Source organism: Perca fluviatilis, chromosome 20, assembly GCF_010015445.1.
Source record: "Perca fluviatilis chromosome 20, GENO_Pfluv_1.0, whole genome shotgun sequence".
Classification (NCBI taxonomy): domain Eukaryota; kingdom Metazoa; phylum Chordata; class Actinopteri; order Perciformes; family Percidae; genus Perca; species Perca fluviatilis.
The window spans coordinates 14,939,977-14,960,397 of record NC_053131.1 but is presented as its reverse complement, the minus strand read 5'-3'; the positions used below and the strand labels follow the sequence as shown (position 1 = coordinate 14,960,397).

The following is a 20,421-nucleotide window of genomic DNA, read 5'->3' as shown; positions in this document are numbered from 1 at the left end:
ATATGTCTTCTTTGGCATATACTATACAGTAGAAATTATTGTTGAAAGATAAAATAATGAATTTTGACAAGTTGGCTTGATTGGATATGAATATGTAACAACAAAGAAGAAGAAATCCCCCGATCACTGAATTAAAATTATATCTTAATTAGCCGTGAGGCAAGAGCTGTCAGCAGTATTCACTCTAATGTGTATCCAAAATCACACAAAGAGAGAAAGAGTGAGAAGGGGGGAGAGTTAATATTTCTGTATGATCTTTCCTAAAAAGCCTACCCCTCGTTGCATTGGAGGAGGAGACTTGGTTACAGGGTTAGTCAGAGCCCAGACATATATGCACACAGGACCAGAACAGCGGGGGGGAAACAACCCAAAATCAAGGAGGATAACACACAATGTCCCCAAAGACACCAGTTTGTATGAATGAGGTAGAAATAGATAGACAGCTGGTTTATGTAATGTGGACCGTGTGTGGTTTTATTCTCTGTTTCAGAAGGCCAAGCTGCGGGGGCCAGGTGCAGCCATCAGGAGCCCAGCGGGGTGAGGCTTCTCTGGGGTAAAGTATTGTGAATCTCAGCCTTTTCCCTCTGGAGCCCTGGAGGTATAGAGGGGGCCTCCTGTATGCATGCCTGGAAGTATTATTTAACTGTGCCCTCCATCTTCATCAGGGAGACAGTTCAAAAGCTAGCCCCAACAAAGGGCCCCCTTTTTTGTTAGAAGTGTGTGTGTGTGTGTGTGTGTGTGTGTGTGTGTGTGTGTGTGTGTGTGTGTGTGTGTGTGTGTGTGTGTGTGTGTGTGTGTGTGTGTGTGTGTGCGCGCGTGCACAAACACTCAGGAAATGAGACCTGATCACACACTCACACTCACTCTTAACTGTAAGAAAGATTGTCTGGACCTAAACTGCAGGAGTGTTGTATAAACAAAAAACTGTATAATTCTCCATCAGCTGAAGATTAAAACCATGAACCCAACCCTCCCTACTGTTGGTGATCAAACATTCCTCATACCCACCACAAGATCTCCAGCAATTAAGTCAACATTTATAGTAACACAATAAACAAAGTTTAGGGCATATAGCACTTCTTGGAAGCAGACACACAAAAACATGTTATGATGATGATCTGAAACTATCAAAAATACTGTAAATTCGAAGAGCAAGCCTTGTAAGATTGTCAGAGGATAGGTATAATTCACTGTAAATATACATGCACTAAAAAGCATTGCCAATGTTATATTGTAGTTGTGAAGTCAGGTACCAGAAGCAGTTTGTTGACACAGGACTAACAGAGGTTACAGCATTGTCAGTTTGATTAGGTGGCCTGCAGGAGCACTTACGAATCATAATAGACTCTCAAATTATCTCTATTGTTTTCTCATAAGTGCTTCTTTTAAAAATTTAATGAAGCCCCACTGTGAAGGACACTGACAACATTGGCCATTTTGTGAGAAAAGGGGATATTCGTATTCTGCCTGAATGGGGATATTTTGGAATAGATAATGCATTTACTGTATAAACCATTCATGATATACAACTCCTAAAATCCAAATGCACCAAAATGTTAAAAAAGCAAATGTGAGCTTAACTGTATTGTAATTTTAATAATTGTTTAACCAATTACGTCCTTTACCAAGCAGAATTCTCTGGTTCTAGCTTCTGAAATAGAGGATTACTGCATATTTGCAGTAGTTTGATATAGTAAACTGAATATCTTTTACTGTTGTTTTGAGAAAACAAGATATTTGAGGACGTTTTCTTGAGGTCTGGGAACCTGTGCTGGACATTTTTGAGAGTACTGATTTTACAAAAATAAATGTTGGTTAAACTTTACTCTTTACCTCCATATTATCTGCACTGAACCCCTCCAGACTGGTACTGCAGGATGAATGAAACAAATGCTTATTTTTATCTATATATCAGTCAATAGCTACCAAATGCAACAGACACAAATTTGCACAAAAAAATGCCCTTAGTGAAAATGCAAAAGGGGGGGGGGGGTTGCTGCTGTCCGTGATGACATGCCTAAAAGGCATCGACCCAACTCATCTAACATGCACGTGTGCTGGAACACGCGTGCATTGCAACACATATTGAAATACACCATTAGAAACCATTAGAACGTCTGGGCTATTAAATTCACATTACTAGGACAACACTGAGTGACACTCAGCGGTGAATTGTCGGATAGATTTTGTTCCCTGAGCAAGAGTGTACCTTTGGGTTCAACATTGGGGGAGGGTGAGATTGAGATCTCCACTTTTGAGCAAAATTTAAATTTTGTGTGTCAAACACTTCATTTTCTGCATTCTGGTGATTTTTTTTATGGTGCAAATGTCTTTATTTATGTAAAGGAAGTTATAATAGGTTTTTGGGATGGGTTGCATTGGCCATTTTTGATCATTGAGGGGGTTGTAACCCATCCCCCCTGTAAATTACACCTATGCCTGCGAGTCAGGAGCAGAACTCTGCTTACTCATCTGACCACAGCTCTCTGTCTCTCTCGTTCTCCTTGATGGCTCCTTCTCCTCTTACAGTTATGAATATATGTGTGTGTGTGTGTGTGTGTGTGTGTGTGTGTGTGTGTGTGGTGTGTGTGTGTGTGTGTGGGGGGGGGTGTAAATCAGAGAAACGTGTGTGTTGTGGACAGATGATCAATAGGTCCTCTGGTTCTCTGAGTGAAAACGCAGACAGATTACTGAAGAGCTCAAAGCTGAGCCCACCCATCCACGGTGCTGATTCTTTATCTTTATGCACATATCTATGAAACTGACAAACAACACGTAACCACAAGCAAATAATTTAACACATGTATCTGGTAACTGGTGTGTTAGTGTGTTTATGTGTATGTCATATGTTGCATGCACTAATAGGCGTCACTCACAATGTCACAGCCAATCAGTTTTATGACCGGAGCATCCATAAATCTCTCTTCATTTATTAACCTTGTTCTCTTTCAGTCTTTCAGTTCTGTGACCAGACTCTGCCCCCACCCCTGCAGACACATCTGTTTATGGCTGTCTGAGAGGAAACTCAGTGTTAAATGCTCTGATTGATCATCAAACTAACTTTGTACCGGTTAACTGGTAAAATAGGACAATCCAAAACAAGGCTTGAAGGCTAAACTTGGTTCTCAACAAACCCCCCGTTTGACTTTTTAAATGGTCCCAGAGAGACAAAGATGCATTATTTGGTCTAATTTAATGCAGCTTCTAGAGTGAAATTCATATAAAACGTATAGGCTACATTAACCCCATCAAAAATACATTAAAAGTTGCCCCCTTATATGTTTAAAATAATCTAATATGTAATGCCTAATGCCCTTTTTCATTCTTACATCAACAAAGTCACTCTTCTGGCAGTGCAAAACATAAACTGTTATTACAATAACTGCAGCCGCTTTATTAAAACCTTGTTTTCATCAATCTACATTGTGGTTTAAGTGGTTCACAATGACACACAAACACACATAACACATAACTCACACACACACTCTCAAAGTAATATCGAGCAGATGAGGTTACTTAGTCTCTCAAATTTAATTTACTTTGAATTACTCAATATTAAACTTCTTCTGGCAAACACTGCACACAAGCAATGTGTCCACATTAGTCACTCAGATACTCATCAACACATACAAAATTAAAACAAAAAATTACAAAACACAAACACCTTTTTTTATCACCTTTAAGGAAGGCATTTCCAATGGTTCTACAAACTGAATGCCTCAGCTGGTTGTCAGAGAACTGGAGTTATATTTGATCAAATGAAGTTACTCTTGTAAACTGATGGAGCAATAACATCTGGAGGACTGAAGATGTTCTAAATTGAAGGGTGACTCTTCTCCTTAAAATAATAGCTAGCCATTTTAGGAAATATGCTTATTTGCTTTCTTGCCGAGAGTTAGATGAGAAGTCAGTCTCCACTGGGGAGTTACTGTGTCTGTCTCTGTGCTAAGCTGAACGGTAACTTCCTACTTACCCTAGTAACAAGAGAGTCAATTTATCATCTGACTCATCAAGAAAGCAAATAATGTGTGATAAATGAAATTGGTTGATTGAACAAGCCTATTTCCCAAAATGCTGAACTATTCCTTTAAAGAGAGCTACTCTATTGTTAAGTGTTTTTATTATTTGTACCTCCAGACAGTTTCAATCCTCCCATGCCACCATCTTTCCATAAGTCTTTACCTCTGTATTGATTATTAACTACACTGCTGATCTTAACCTTTAACCTTTATGTCTAGTGAGCAAGTCTGAAGGAGACTTGAATGTCTGGTCGAACAACATTAATTAATTTGCGATACATGGACAACAAGGATAAGCATATAGAGAGTAAGGACAATGAGACAAAGCAAAAATGGAGAGACAACTGCTGTGCAAAGTCAGAATTGCTGATTATTTTGGTCAAAATAGTAAATTATATCAATTTATTTTTTACTATTTCAGGTAAAATTGCCTTTCCATATTACAAAGGTGGAAAAAGAGTTTAGTAGGGGAAAATGGATACAAAGACGCTGAGCCACTGTGGTGCTTGTGAGGGACAATCCATGCAGTCTGGTGTCAGAGTTCACTCCCTAGAGACAAGTATACTGAACGACAAAATGATTCATGCATTCATGTCTGATGCACACAACCCGTCACACACTCACACACACACGAACTCTCAGAGAGAGACATATATGATGTCATCCAATCTGTATGACTCATGCGACACACACACACATACAGTTTGTGGCTCTGAATTTAAAAAGAAATCACATTTCTGAGAATAAAGGAGGACTAAAGGTCAGATTGGCAGAAACCCTACTGATCAGGCGTCTTTTTAAATTGAACAAAATGTACAGTAGGTGTTTAAGTTATAATTACTATCAGCAGACCATGGAGTGTGTCATTACTCCTATTCGGAGACAGCTGTGAACTACTAAAAAAAAAAAAAAAAAAAACTTATTAGGGCCAACAGTTTATATTTCTATAAATTATCTATGTGGCAAAATGTAAGCAAAGATCAGTCATCCCTTTGTTCAGGTTACCTTCTATTTCCCTTCCACACCTAACATATAGATGTTAGTTCAGGTTTGGAAAATTGCATGTTAAGCATAGTTAATAATAACACCAGACTGAATGATAACATTTTCAGCTGGCCTATTTCAGAGATTATTCAGGAATCAGAATCAGAAAAGGTTTTCTTGCCAAGTACGTTTTTTACGCATACAAGGAATTTGTCTTGGTGTTGTTGGTGCATGTCACACATTCACTAAATATAAGAAGGATCAGAAGAATATAAACAATATAAGTATAAATATATACACACAGTATGTAATAACTAAAAAATAAAAATAAGAAGATAAATAAAATTATTTCAGTAAAAAGGAACGGTACAGCAGAGTAGGTACAGTGGCATGTAGAGCCAGAGGTTTAGTGTGGAGAGAGTCAGGGTGGGTTCCGGGCCTTGTTGATAAGGAACCACCATTTAGGACTCTGAGGTCATATCCCTGAAACGTTGGGGTTTTGGCAACCTCATTGGAATGTACAGTACATGTCACAGTTCAGCCAGGAAATAGATTTAGCCATTTATTGCAACAAATGGAAATATAATTATGCTTGGCGCTGATGGCTCCGCTCTTGATAATGCTCCCTGGACCAGCCAAGCCGCATGCTAATCTTAAACAGGGATCACTATGCAGAAACCCCATTGTATTAAAGAGTGAGCCAAAAAAAAAAAAGACATTGAAAACCATTTTAAACTTTGAGTCATGTTAGGACTCTGAACTAGGAAGGTGGAGGCCGGGGTGGTGGAGGTAGTGTCAGTGTAGCATGGATCAGTGAGGAGGGACTCATATTTACAGTAAAAGGGCTGCCTTGATGTGACAATGGCTGTGATTGGTGTGTGTCTGATAGGAATGATAATTCAATCAACGGGCGTATGACTTCCGTGTCTTGCATGAACTATGAGCTTACTTTAATCACTTACAAATGGCCGGTATTTTACAGGCTGGTTGATATCAGTGCCAATATTTTCTTTATATGTTCTATAAATATGTTTGGACTCATTTTGTATTTAATAAAAATACCAAACTTCTCAATGCATCAGTGTTAAATAAAAGGTTTATTGAGGTTTACACAGCCTTGTAAAGGTTTCTTTCCTGGCAGTTTAGAAAATGCTTTGAAACAGTATTTAGACCGTCATGCTGAGAAAATATAATTGAGATTAAATATAACTGTTGACTGAATAAATTAACTACAAAAACATTTTATTAAAAAATTAGGGTTCAGGAAGACTTGGACTCTTGGCCTCAGTATTCCAAAAATCCTGGCTCTACACTTGCTATAAATTGAAATAATTTAGACAACAACTGAATCATGATTCAGAATATTTAAAAATAATTCCTCAACATGATAACAACAAGATAAAAACAGTATTGTATTGTATATTTGCCAACAGGAAGCGGGACAATTAGGGGTACCTGCTGGGGAGAGGAAGACAAGCAATGATTTAAATGTCTTTTAAGGAGTTCAACATTGGACCCTGTGTATTAAATTGCTCTAGAGAGATGACTTCATCCTGATTCCCTTTTCGCTGCCCCCCTTCCCCAGCACCCCCACCTGCCACACCCCACCCCCATCCCTGCTATCCCAGCACCACCTATTGCAGCATGACAGCACGTCTTTGGACCAAATTAGCTGTCAATGCAACCCCCTAATTCCCGAAAGACAGTGGGGTAATTTAATCAGCCAGCTATAGCCTGCAGCAGAGCACTATCATGCTTACACACACACACATAATCATACAGACACAATTAGTCGAGTGTCATCTCATATAACAGAAGGGATAGTTGACAAGTGTGGCAACAAAGAATTTAACAGTAAAATGCCATTTAAAGAACAAATTTAGTGGAAATAAAGGGTACCTTTAGCTTTATTTTAGGTTTTAAAACTCAAACTATCCTCTTTTTGATTTATCTTAAATACTCGATGTCAATGCTAGGTACTTTTTGTTTGTATTTCATCTATTGTGATCAAGAAAAAGGGCAAAACTCAGTCAGGCCTGAAAACCTTAACTTCTTTAAAGGTCCCATGGCATGAACATTTCACTCTGAGTTTTTTTAACATTAATATGACTTCCCCTAGTCTGCCTATGGTCCCCCAGTGGCTAGAAATGGTAATAGGTATAAACCGAGTCCTGGGTATCCTGCTCTGTCTTTGAGAAAATAAAAGCTCAGATGGGCCAATCTGGAATCTTACCCTTATGACGTCATAAGGGCAAAGGTTACCTCCCCTTTCTCTGCTTTGCCCGCCCAGAGAATTTGGCCCGCCCATGAGAGAGAGACATCATGGCTTGTAAACAAGCGATTCATGGCAGTTGGTCAAGACCACACCCCCACCTCTATCCTCCTCAATAACATTTAAAGCTACAGACACAGAAATGGCACATCCTAAGGAAAGCTCATTGTGGGACTGGCTCTAGTGGCTGTAATTCTGCACCAAGGTGGAATTTCGGGAAAGAGACTTCAGATACAGGATTAGGGTACCACTAAGGCCTATATAAAAGCATCCAAAAAGCAGCATGTCATAGGACCTTTAAATCATCTAACATCTGCAATTTTACCCATTTGTTTTCCTATAAAAATGTCGATAGATTAAGTGAAATAACCTAAAATGAAGCAATTCAAACACAGTCTGCTAACAATAGCTGGAGATTCATCAGAGACACTGCTTAATGGTGAGGAAACTTTGAATTACACATTACATTGCTTTTATATCTGAGTTACTGTTTGGTGTTTATCAGCTCGTGAGCTTCATTGTAACAGACTTTTTCTACTGGATTGAATTGAATGAAGCCTAATCCTAATCAGAACAGATTAAATTACCCAGATCACTATAATAACTGGATTACACAAACTCCCCCCTTACTCAAGACACCCCTGCCCTTTTTTTTGCTTTATTGTGGAGGTGTAAGAGAAAGAGAGAGCACAGAGAACTGCTTACCTTTCAAACTGAAAACATGAATGGCTATGTGTGTGCATATTAATGTGTGTTTGTCTTTCTGTTGTATGTCCGTGTTTGAAACCCAAAACTTTTAATTAATTGATTTACTTCTGTCTGTGGATAATGAAATCATCATAACTAAGTTCAATATACACGCACACACACACACACACACACACACACACACACACACACACACACACACACACACACACACACACAAAAACAGTGATTGGTGTTAACAGTGTAGCTAACACAGTAACACAGTGAACAAAAGCCCAGCTGTCACTCCAGGGGCTTAACAATCATATATGAATAATGAATATTCATCACAGCAGAGAGCGACAGAAGGTGAGCTTGGCTTTGCAAAGGCTGTGGACTCAGCTCCTGCACCCCATCTACTGTACGTGCATCGATACACGATGCACATGGCAAATAACAGCTTTGGGAGACTACATTTAGCATTATTATTATGTAGAGGACATACTGGCCCTTTCAGTGTTAATATATGTCATACTATATACTATATAAATCCGAGCCAGAATCTTAATATTTGGCCAAGAAAGCTATTAGGTTGTTGCCTTGTTTGGTCTCAGCTACGTTTGAAATAGAAACAATAATAGTAGTTTTATATAAAAATGTATGATTAAGCAGGTAGATGGAAACTAGTTGATGCATTATCCATGCCTGAATGGCTGTCTTTTTTTTCCAGACATAATATCTTTTGATGCCTCTACAGCACAAATGCATGCTAATCACAGACTTCAGGTCATTTTGGGGTGGAGGTTTTAAGGCATTGGGTGTATTTTACCAGTACTAATTTTACTTTTGAATTTTTCTTACCCATCTTCGTAATGCTTTTTTTATGGGTCCATAGTTTATCTATACTTTTGAAATGTCCTTGGAATTCAGCACTAATTAGGTAAAATGTAAATGTTCTGCTCCATTTAAACTCAAATAATTATTGATTTATTATTCATGTATTATTGGAAATGTTATTGCCCATATTGAATTGTATGCTTGCCTGTAGAGAAATTTAGCATTTAGCATTTTAAATTGACCTACTGTGCACTGACTAAAACACTCTGCAAGTTAAGGTGGCAATTAATTGAAATTAATTTATTGGGACGTTTATCAATTGACTCTATAATAATATTGTCTCTATTTTCCTAATTAGCACCATAACATGAAACATCTTGGAAACTATGATGACATATTTCTAATAAAATAAAGCTTTACCCTTATTGTTATTTATTTCACTGTATACTCTATGATCATGTAGTTGATCAAAAGTAGGCTATAATGACTCATTTTAAAATTATTGTATTAACAGGAATTATCACACATATTATTATTAGTTTATGTAGCAGCATCACCAAGAGTACACTTGCAGTATTACAGTACCTCCCAGTCTGACTCTGACCGTATTGTAGTACAGGCGGTGATACAAACCACAGAGGAGCCCGTCATAGAGCAGGGCGTGTGTCCCATATCTACACAACCCATTACCAGATCCCGCCTCTGCTCGCACCTTATTGGCTGCTCTTCCTACAGTTAGGGAACACTCTTTCTGAATGGATAAGGTCCTTGTCCCTCAGCTATGACAGACGCCACACAGCTAGCTGTTTCGAAAATGAAACTGGCTCGTGTTTGACTTCGAGAGGCAGCCAAAAGAAAACGAAATCAAGACGGGTATTAGATTAAAAAACATCCCGCGGGGAATTACTGTTTCAACCTGGCACAGTGGAGGCAGAAGAACCCAACGGTAAGTACTCCATGCGACGACATATTTTTTTGTGAGAGAGGCAGGCCTGTGCTGTCAAACCACGACAATAACAACACCTGAATTCTGTGTTGTCTTCGTTTTTCCATGTGTCGCTGCTAATAATCAGTTTCAAACAGCCACTCAGCAGTCCGCTATGTCTGTCGTGTGGGTTTAACTTAGCCCTGTGCTTTACTGTATGTTGCTTCTGAATATAAATATGCCTTAAGCCGTCGTACAGTCTGTTATTGCCCTAGATAAAGACTGAAGAAAATGTCTCTTCCTTTTTTTAAAGCTGGAGATGTTGAGTAAACACCAGAGCTGGATAGGACTCACTGTACTGCAATGGAGGTAAGCGTATCTCTGTAGCTGACATAAGCCACGCCATTGCTTTGAGACGTATGAGAGAGTATGTTTGGTGAGTTAGAAGTGTAAATAGATCATATATGGTTACTAATTTCACCACTAGCTTTTCAAGGATCTGAAGTACCTCTTTCCACCTACAGTATAAACTAAGAAGGGTCACTGATTTGTGGCGTAATCACTGGGGTTTAAGTTGTGCCGATTTAGTTATTACAGTTGGGTAGGCCTAAATAAGATGCCTTCTTGTTGTACTTCATTCCTGCCGAGGGCCATTGTTTTGTCATGTTACTGTATGTGTTGTTTGTACTCCAAACCGTGTAATCATGGTCTTGGATCAATTCAATATCTGTGTAGTCTCTTTGGGAACTCCTGGCCTAGCTGGTGCTATTATTATTTACCTGGAGGCTTTTAGATGTTGCTGTTAACAACTATAACTAACCAATATTGAGGCAGACACTCTAGTTAGTTTCAGTCTAACTGATGAGGGCGGATGCAACATAAAGGCGCTATACCACAAGTAGATACTCTTTATTTTTACAACAGAGAATGTGACATTCTTTGAACATTAGCATCAGTCACAGACACAGATTATGCTTTTGGGGTACCTTTTGGTTGATTTCTACTATGTCTACTCTCTCTCAAAATGTACTAATGTCACATGTGTAAAGATAGTTTAAAGGACCCATGGCATGAAAATTTCACTTTATGAGGTTTTTTAACATTGCTATGAGTTGCCCCAGCCTGCCTAATATGGTCCCCCAGTGGCTAGAAATGGTGATAGGTGTAAACCGAGCCCTGGGTATCCTGCTCTGCCTTTGAGAAAATAAAAGCTCAGATGGGCCAATCTGCAATCTTCCCATTATGACGTCATGAGGGGAAAGGTTACCTCCCCTTTCTCTCTTCCAGGGTTGCATTTCTAAGATGCAGACTGCCCTTTAACCGGGTTTTGAAACCCTAGGTCAGCAAAAATTTAGCCTCAGGATTGCTGCTCGGTCAATGATCCTGACCTCTGACTTCCCCTTAAAAGGATAAGGCAAAACATTTCCTACAAAGATTAATATTCAATAATGAATCAATCAATAAATCCAAAATCAAAGCTAATGTTGTTGGTAAGGCCTCTATGGAGGCTGTGGTCGGTACTACATGTTTTCAATAATATAGAGTTTGAGTGTAAAAATGAGTTGATTATTAACAAACATATGATGTGTCCTTTTATATCACTCTTTTTTTCATTCTCCTCCTCGTCATGTTTACCACTTGTCTGTATTTCTTCAACCCTCTTGCCTTCCCCTCATCTCTCCCTGCCGTTCTCTGTGCTCCAGTCTGTAGCAGTGGGCTCAGCTACTTGGTGAGACTGAAGCTGCTGTCACTATGGCGCACTTTGACACAGAGTACCAGCGCCTGGAGGCGTCCTACAGCGACTCTCCCCCTGGAGAGGAGAACCTGCTGATGCATGTGCCTGAAGGAGCCAAATGTATGACATTAAAACACAAATCAGACACACATCATGAAGTTATCATAACACAGAAACACAACCTCGCATTTTAGAGTGATGGTGATGCCTAACAACAACACCATCACTAATTTGTAATAACTCTTTTGCAGCCCACTGGCACCACATAGAAAACCTGGACCTGTTTTTCCAGAGAATATCCTTTTACATGGTTTGTGCTGTGTCCCTGACAACTGAATTGAGGTTCTTTGATTTTACACCATGGAAGATTTAACATAAATAGTATTGCTAACCTCAGATACATTTACATTATTCCCTAACGTCCAATACGTCTATAATCTGCACCAGAAGAATGGATTCACCTGTATGCTGCTGGGAGAGATCTTTGAGCTGGTGTATGTATTCTATCCACCAGAAATTGTGTTTTTTGTGTCTCTCTGTAAGAGGTTCATTTATGGCAGAGCTTGATGATTTTTCTCCTCCTTCTTTCTTTCTCTATCCAGTCAGTTACTGTTTGTGGTTGGCTTCACAGTATTCCTAGCTAACTGTGTGGACTATGACATACTCTTTGCGAACAAGTTTGTAAATCACACTGATTCATCTAAAGTCACATTGCCTGATGCCTTCCTCCCAGTGGATGTCTGCAGTGCCCGGTGAGTGTGACACGTTATTTAGTTAATGATACTTACTTTTTTTGCAAAGAAGCTGCGATTGTAGTTTCATTGCGAGTGTGTAGCTGAGGATGGGAGTAATGATTGTCTTCAGATGGGTGTTTGGAAGATACAGAAGGATCAACACTATTAAATTCCAGCAGACTTTCTTAGTGTGTGATGAAAATGATCACCTGCAGCTGTTATTTGACTGTTTATTCCTTACTTCATCTGCCAGGAACATAACTCGATAGTCACATATCAATGTGATGTTTAGTATAAGAATCTTAGAATAAGGCAATGCAACCCCAAACACCTTCTTCATTGTCAATTGCCTTTTTCATGCTTTATTTTCTATCGCCGTTAAAGCAGTGAAATAAAGCTTAACTGAAATAAAGTTAAGTTATTTGGGTTAGCTCCCCTGTGTTTATTTTTGCTATATGGTAATATTAAATGTGCCAAAGCAATTAGACATTTTAAGACCTCACTGCTGTTGAATACGCACATCTTTGAATTATAGAAGTGAATATTTTCTCCCGCAGTATCCGAGATAATGCATCTGTGATCTTCGTGCTGATAATCTCTGGGGTGTTTTGGCTACATCGCCTGGTCAAATTCCTCTACAACGTCTGCTGCTACTGGGAGATCCGATCCTTCTACATCAACGCCCTGAAGATGACCATGGTGAGACAGACATTGTGTCAGGAAGTCATTTTTTTTAGAGGGGTATTGAAGATTTGTTTTGTTGGCTTTGAATAAATGTATTAAGATGTATTATAATCGCACATAATAAATCATAGTACCAACTAACCTTCACTGTGCATTTTTTTTTCAGTCAGAACTCCCCTATGCAACATGGCAGGAGGTTCAGGCCAGGATAGTGGAGATCCAGAAAGAGCATCAGATCTGCATCCACAAAAAAGAACTGACGGAGCTTGACATTTACCACCGCATTCTCCGCTTTAAAAACTACATGGTGGGTCCATTTGTGATGAAATGTCAAAAGCACTGCTTAGTCGCTGAACTGTTTTTTTATGTCTCACACTTTCCTACTTGCAAACATAACCAAACAGTGTAACCGCAAACCAAAACTTTCTTCCTGTACTTCTCAAGGTTGCCATGGTGAATAAATCCCTCCTTCCTGTGCGATTTCGACTTCCTACACTTGGGGAGTCTGTGTTTTACACTCGGGGTCTCAAATACAACTTTGAGCTCATCTTCTTTTGGGGGCCAGGTGCGTCCATGTTTGATGTGATTCATTATATATGTATGGTCTGCATGTGTCTGCCTTTTCTATGGCGTCATATTCAGGTGAAATGAACCATTTGCATGCGTGCGCTTATATATTTGCCTACTTGTCAAGGTTTAGAATTACAAAGGAGTCTTCTTTCAGCTCCCTTGGCTTTTTTGTTTTGTTGCTCTGTAGGCTCTCTGTTTGAGAATGAGTGGAGCCTGAAACCAGAGTACAAGAGAGGAGGTAACAGGCTTGAGCTGGCAGACAGGCTAGCATCCCGTATCCTGTGGATCGGGATTGCCAATCTGCTGCTGTGTCCAGTCATTCTGGTATGGCAGATTCTCTATGCATTCTTTAGTTATACAGAGGTAAGTAGTTCACGTGCGCATACAAACTTTATTATACAATGTCCTTTGTTTTTTAGTGCTCTAGACAATAGTTTGTTGTGTGTGTGTGTGGGCCTAGGTGATCAAGCGAGAGCCTGGTTCTCTGGGAGCGAGGTGCTGGTCTCTGTATGGTCGATGTTACCTGCGGCACTTCAATGAGTTGGACCATGAGCTCATGTCGCGCCTCAGCAAAGGCTACAAGGTCCGTGCACTTACTAGCTAATCTGCTAACAGTTGATGCTCTTACGTTATTTGTCTTCTGAAACCTAGTTTTATAACTCTTACTTTTCTTAAAATAAATGCCACAAAAACATGTCTCTATGTGGCAGCGCATCACTTAAGTTAATTAACATGGTTTTGTATTGATATCATCATGCTCTTCATTCTTATACGGGTGGGTACGTCTCATCCACTGCCTGTGGAGTCAATAATGAAGTCTATTTTTTCTCTTCCTCTTCTTTGGTTCCTGTTTCATTCAGGCTGCATCCAAGTATATGAACTGTTTCCTCTCGCCACTTCTGACAGTGGTTGCCAAAAATGTAGCGTTTTTTGCCGGGTCTCTCCTGGCCGTCCTCATCGCCCTGACTATCTATGACGAGGATGTTCTCGCAGTGGAACATGTACTCTCATCGATCACTCTGCTTGGAGTGTGTATCACAGTCTGCAGGTACTGTAGGGAATTAGTGTCACCCAGTTATACTATTCTCATTTATACACCTGCAGAATTAATTTAATGATTTTATTTAACTGAAGACTCTCTCTTATAAACACACAGATCAATAATTTAATGTTGTTGAGGTAGCCCATAAATTATTCCCTTTGTCACTAGAAAACTGATCAACCTCAGATAAAAATATAAGACACAAATCTTCACCTACGTGGAATTTTAGGGCTGTTAACCATGAGCCATTTCTTTATTCTTTAAAGCTACCCAGAGTTGTAATCCCTTTTAATGCTCTTTGGCAGCTTATTCTGCTGTAAAACTGAGGATATATAAGAGGGTTTCCTTCCTTAAGTAGCTCTCGTCTATTCGAAGTCTGTTAATAGTTGGATATTGAAATAATTAGATATGTGGGAACATTCCCATGAATTTAGATTAGATTCAACTTTATTGTCATTGTGCAGAGTACAAGTACAAAGACAACGAAATGCAGTTTGCATCCAACCAGAAATGCAAAAAGAGCAGAAAAGTGCAATGTGATATACAAGTATAGACAGGAAAAGAAATATAGTGCAGTGTAGACAGTAGTATACAGTTGGTTTACAGATGGTGGTTTAGAGTAATATAAATTGAACATAAATATGTGTGGTGTATTAGCAGTTACCTTATAAGAGCAGAATAAATATGGCTATGTAATATGAACAATGTATGAACAACATGTACAGATATGTGCAATTTAGCAGTAACGTTTTAATAGTAGTAAGAATAATATAGATATATGCAGTGTATTAACAGAATATATTATAAGAAAAACTGAATAAATATGGATATTCAGTATGAACCATATAGACAGATATGTACAGTATGTACAGCTATGTGCAGTGTGTTAACAGTACCATTGTAGTGCAGAAACAGTAACATTATAAGAGTAGTAAGAATAAGTGTATGTGCAGGATGAATAGTAACTGTGTTGAAAAAAACAGTTCTACCTAATATAATTTTATCTAACACATTCAATTACCCAAAACACTCCAGAATCCATCAGAAATGTAGAATATGAACTGTAGGATTCAATTTGTAATTTGTTTTGAGAAATCCTCACTAACAAAAGTGTTTTTCAGACTTGTAGTTATCAAGCACATTTCCATAAAGTAGTTAAATCATTACCTTTTTGATTATGAACCTCTTTAGTTAGTAGACTAAGTTCTTTTCTACCACCTCTGTCTCTTCAGATCATTTATTCCAGATAAGCACATGGTGTTTTGTCCTGAGCAGCTGTTGAGGGTTATCCTGGCTCATATCCACTACATGCCTGACCACTGGCAGGGCAATGCACATAGATATGAGACTCGTGACCAGTTCTCCCAGCTCTTCCAGTACAAAGCAGTAAGTATGAATAATGAACTAGGAATAAATATCAATACTCAGAATAAGTATATTTAATCATAAAGTCAGAAGTGTTCCTCCAGATTTCAATCAAAATACATTTTTAAATAACACATTTTAACTTGTGAATCCCTACCCGAGTGTACAGTGTCAAACTTTCCCCTGTTATTTTTTTTTCCAGGTGTTTATTCTAGAGGAGCTGATAAGTCCAGTGGTGACTCCCATCATCCTGATCTTCTGCCTGAGGAGGAAGTCCCTGGAGATCATTGACTTCTTCAGGAACTTCACTGTGGAGGTGGTTGGGGTTGGAGACACTTGCTCCTTTGCCCAGATGGACATCAGGCAGCATGGACACCCTGCGGTGAGTGACTGCCAAACTAAGTGCAGCTACACAGATGAAGACACACATGAAAATACCTAAATAAGTAATCTATAGAATGTGTGACATGCATTAGATTAAAAATATGAGTGAATACGAGTATGTGTGTATATCTGTGGGTTGATCATCTCTCCTCCCTCTGTAGTGGATGTCAGCGGGGAAGACAGAGGCGTCTATCTACCAACAGGCAGAGGATGGGAAGACAGAGTTGTCTCTGATGCACTTTGCCATCACCAATCCCCAGTGGCAGCCTCCTCAGGAGACCACACAATTCATCAGCCAGCTAAAGGAGCGAGTTCACAGAGAGGCCACAGGGGCTGCTTCGGACACACATCCACTCTCACTGTCTGAGTCTGAGGTACAGTGATAAACCAGCGTTCATGCTCAAGTATCACAGTGGTCATAAGTTAAATGTCATTACATCACCAGAGGTAAAAACAGATTTTCTTTCTTATTTCTTCCCTCTCTTGCAGCCAAGGAGCCTCGTTGCAAACCTCTTGGCGGGTCCCTCTACACTGGCCTCCGTTCATTTCAGCAGCTCTTTGACCAATCATGCAGCAGCTGGCTCAAGCGATGGGGCGTCTGCCTTACGCTCCCTTTCCCCAATCAGCAGCAGTTTTCACCTGAGAGGCAGCTTGAGTGCAGCTAACAGGGCTTCTGGTCACACTTCAACTATGAGCAAAGCAATGGCAGGCTCTGGGTAGGAAAATACTTCTAAATTATTCCTCAACTCAATTCCTTTTCAGGCTACATCTTTCTGTGCAACACTAAATATTTACTTAGCGGCTGGATGAAATCTCACAGTACAGAGTGCAAAATCTAAAAGAGCTTTGTCATGGATAACCTTGTTTAAACCTTAATTTATATTCAGTATTCTCCTTTTCTTTTTCTCATCTTCTCATCCCTATTACCTCCTCGTCATGTCCTCATTTTCTCTACATTTTTGCATTCACTTTCTGTAGGACGGATGCCCGGACTGTGAGCTCAGGCAGCAGTGCGTGGGAGGGTCAACTCACCAGTTTGGTCCTCTCAGAGTACGCCTCCACTGAGATGAGCATCCATGCACTTTACATGCATGAGGTAACTGTGTGTGAGCATGTGTGGGATGAGAGTAGAGGACATAAATTATGTACGTCTTATCTTGAATATCTCACAGATTCTCTCCATCTTGGGTCCTATCCATTCTCCATCCTATCTTTTTTTCTCTCCTTGCAGCTACACAAGCAGCAGTCCCGTGGCGAGCTATCCCGTCACACATGGCACAGGCAGGAGAGTGACGAAAGCAGTGACAGTGTCCCCGATGAAGTGAGAAGCGAACCGAACCCCCACTCCAGACATTTCCCTCGCTCACACACTTTCCCCACCACAGTTCCCAGTCCCAGTGCCATTCCCACTTCATCTTCAGCCATCAGCAGTACCACCCTGGGCCAGGAGAGGGCTTCATCGCACAGCAGCAGCCAGCGGCGCTATAGTGGACCTACCACAGGTATCTACCTTTTTTTATAGTCTCTCTCCATGTTTCACATCACATGCATCTGAATGCTATTTTTTTTTATATATACATATATATACATTATCTCTCTTTTTAATATTATTGTACTCATGACTTCTATGCTGTACAAAAAGCCCTCAAGCACAAGTGCATGACCATCATCCACATATTCTTCTGAAGAGTTGTAAGAATACTGTACCATGACCTTACTTTGCTGATATTGTCACAACAATGCTGCACTCTCACATTTTATTGCATTTAATTATTATTCTTACATTCATTTTACTGATCCGTGCAATATTATATTATTATTAATATCTGTGAAATATATGTATTATTTATCACAACCTACCTGCCCTTGTTTTATGATGAATGTTGGTTGTTGAATAAATGCTGATGTTTAATGTTATATTCAAATGTGTGCAATATAGTTCTTTTTTCAAAATTTTGAAAAATAATGGCAATAAAGGCTTCTTATCTTATCTTGCCGGCACTTTTCAACTCTACTGTCCATGTCTTTCTATTTTCCAGACTCTTTTGGTGTAGGCGGGAAAGTGGTGCGGTCAGCCCGTGGTGTGCCCATGGGAGGGTGGGCAGAGGAGGGTCAGGCAGCACCACGACACCATGAGACACTACCAGAGGAGAGCTCAGAGGACGATATGCCTCCTCAAATACACAAGGTGGATGCTGTTTGTGTGTGATGGGAGTGGCGATGTTAATTTGCCTGTGTGCATTGCGAGTAAATTAACATGTTTCTTTTCTTTCTCTCACTTTAGATTGCATAATCAAGCCATGTGAATAAGTATCATCGTCCCACTCTCCATAGAAATCCAAACACACATCCTCGTCTGTGACCAAACCTTTTCTCCAGGATTGACCATCAGATCTGACACAGATGAAAATGAACATGTCCCAGAGCGGTATACCATGATACAAACTAGAAACACTTAACTAGTGAAATCATCTGGACAAGTTACAACTGATGCCACCATCAACCATTCAAAGATACTTCATGACTTACATGCCTAAACAGGCAAACGTAAAGGTAAATATATGAATATGTGTATCAGAAGAGGACCTACACGATCAAGTTATTTCTAATAGCCAGTGATGACATCAGATTACACTACTCTTTTATAACGCCAAAAGATTAAACAATGAAAGGTCATGTGTTGCTGGGATGTAAACAAAAGTTCTTCACTTCAGTTCTACTTGGATGCATCCTTCGCACTATGCCACTATTGCTGTAGAAAAATACTCAACAATTTGCCCAAAAGGGGATCACAATAATCTTAATTGTGCTATCTGTATTCTTTCCCTCTTTTACAAATCGTATGGCATGACAGGTGAAATTTGAAGAATGTATGGTGTCTCTCTAACAATAACAGCATTCACCGAAATGTGTTCAGAAAGATTCTGTTAACAAAATGACTTTCATTGTGTATATTGTTATTGTTATTGAACCAGTAGCAGGAGGTTATTATATCCTACCCTGTGCTCTGTGTTTCAGCTTGCATTCTGCCTCTTCTCAAAACATGTGAAGGCCTCAAATAGTATCAAAGTCACCAGACATTTTTAAATAACATTTACTCCTTAGGGATGTTTTAAAATTCTTTCAGCATTACAAAGTTCATGTGACTTTCTAAAATGTTCTGAAATTTGTCTGGCTCAGTTTGCACAGATAGATGCTTGTTTAAAAGATAATTGTACAGCATAGCCCGGTATTCTGCACGCACACATGCACTCTGTAACATAATGTTATCAGGTTATTTCACAGCAGTCGTTAAGAATATTATAAGGCAAACGTTTTGTGATGTGTGACCAGACATGCTGTATGCAAGCAAATTTTTTATCTGATTTAACCCAGGTTTTAATTGTTTACCATACATTATTTTTCAATAGACTGACAAAAAGGTGCAGCAAATAAACAAAGCTGTTTTAAGCATGTAATATTGATGTCTGTGCCATACAAAAAACCCTCAAGCACAAGTGCATGGCCATCATCCACACATTCTTCTAAAGAGTAAATCCATATTAAGAATACTGTCCCTCCACGTCCTGCTTAATCACAGCATGACTTTCCCATGTTCTCCCTGTCATTAAGCCCCAATTCTATTCAGAATTATGCACTTTAATTATCTGTTAATGCAGAGGGTGTCACTTAACTTGGATGTTTGTACGTATATGTTTTCGTATATATTTTTGAATTATCTTATTTATCAAAGGGATGTGCCATGATCATTGTCCGTTGGGTATAAAGGTTTGGTTTTCTTTCGTGCACTTGGATGGGGATACAGAAGCACTGTCGTACTATATGGCCATAACGTTAATTAAAATGAGTTGTGTTGGGTTTTTTTTATTTTATAGATCCTGTAAAATACCATTTTGTACAGCTGTAAATTCATCAATTAAAACAAAGCAATGGCTCAATGATATTATGTCTAGAATGAAAAAACAACTACCACGATAAAATGACACGGATAGTGACTGACTGAATATGCATATTGTCAGTAAAAGTCGCATTAGCTAACATTAAGGTTACATTTTACGTTTGCGTGCAGTCATAGTGCTACGTAGCTAGGCGTTAAGTTAGCATACGGCTAACTAGTTTGCTATTTTGGGCAGCTAGCTTTTGTTAGCTGCTAACAACGCTCTAACATTATGGATATGAAAAT

At 39.3% G+C, this 20,421-nt stretch overlaps 1 protein-coding gene across 1 annotated transcript; it reads left to right on the top strand.

Annotated features, from left to right (window-relative positions):
• Window positions 1–9,564: 9,564 nt before the first annotated feature.
• Window positions 9,565–20,181, top strand: atg9a (ATG9 autophagy related 9 homolog A (S. cerevisiae)). Its single transcript, XM_039786992.1, has 20 exons — window positions 9,565–9,745; window positions 10,038–10,093; window positions 11,428–11,579; window positions 11,711–11,754; window positions 11,889–11,953; window positions 12,062–12,211; window positions 12,751–12,892; window positions 13,044–13,184; window positions 13,322–13,442; window positions 13,635–13,810; window positions 13,908–14,030; window positions 14,308–14,495; window positions 15,722–15,875; window positions 16,057–16,236; window positions 16,400–16,612; window positions 16,728–16,954; window positions 17,217–17,334; window positions 17,470–17,740; window positions 18,278–18,426; window positions 18,523–20,181. The coding sequence occupies exons 3-20, from the start codon at window positions 11,477–11,479 to the stop codon at window positions 18,529–18,531; spliced, it is 2,574 nt and encodes an 857-aa protein (XP_039642926.1). The 5' UTR covers window positions 9,565–9,745; window positions 10,038–10,093; window positions 11,428–11,476; the 3' UTR covers window positions 18,532–20,181.
• The last annotated feature ends 240 nt before the right edge of the window (window positions 20,182–20,421 follow it).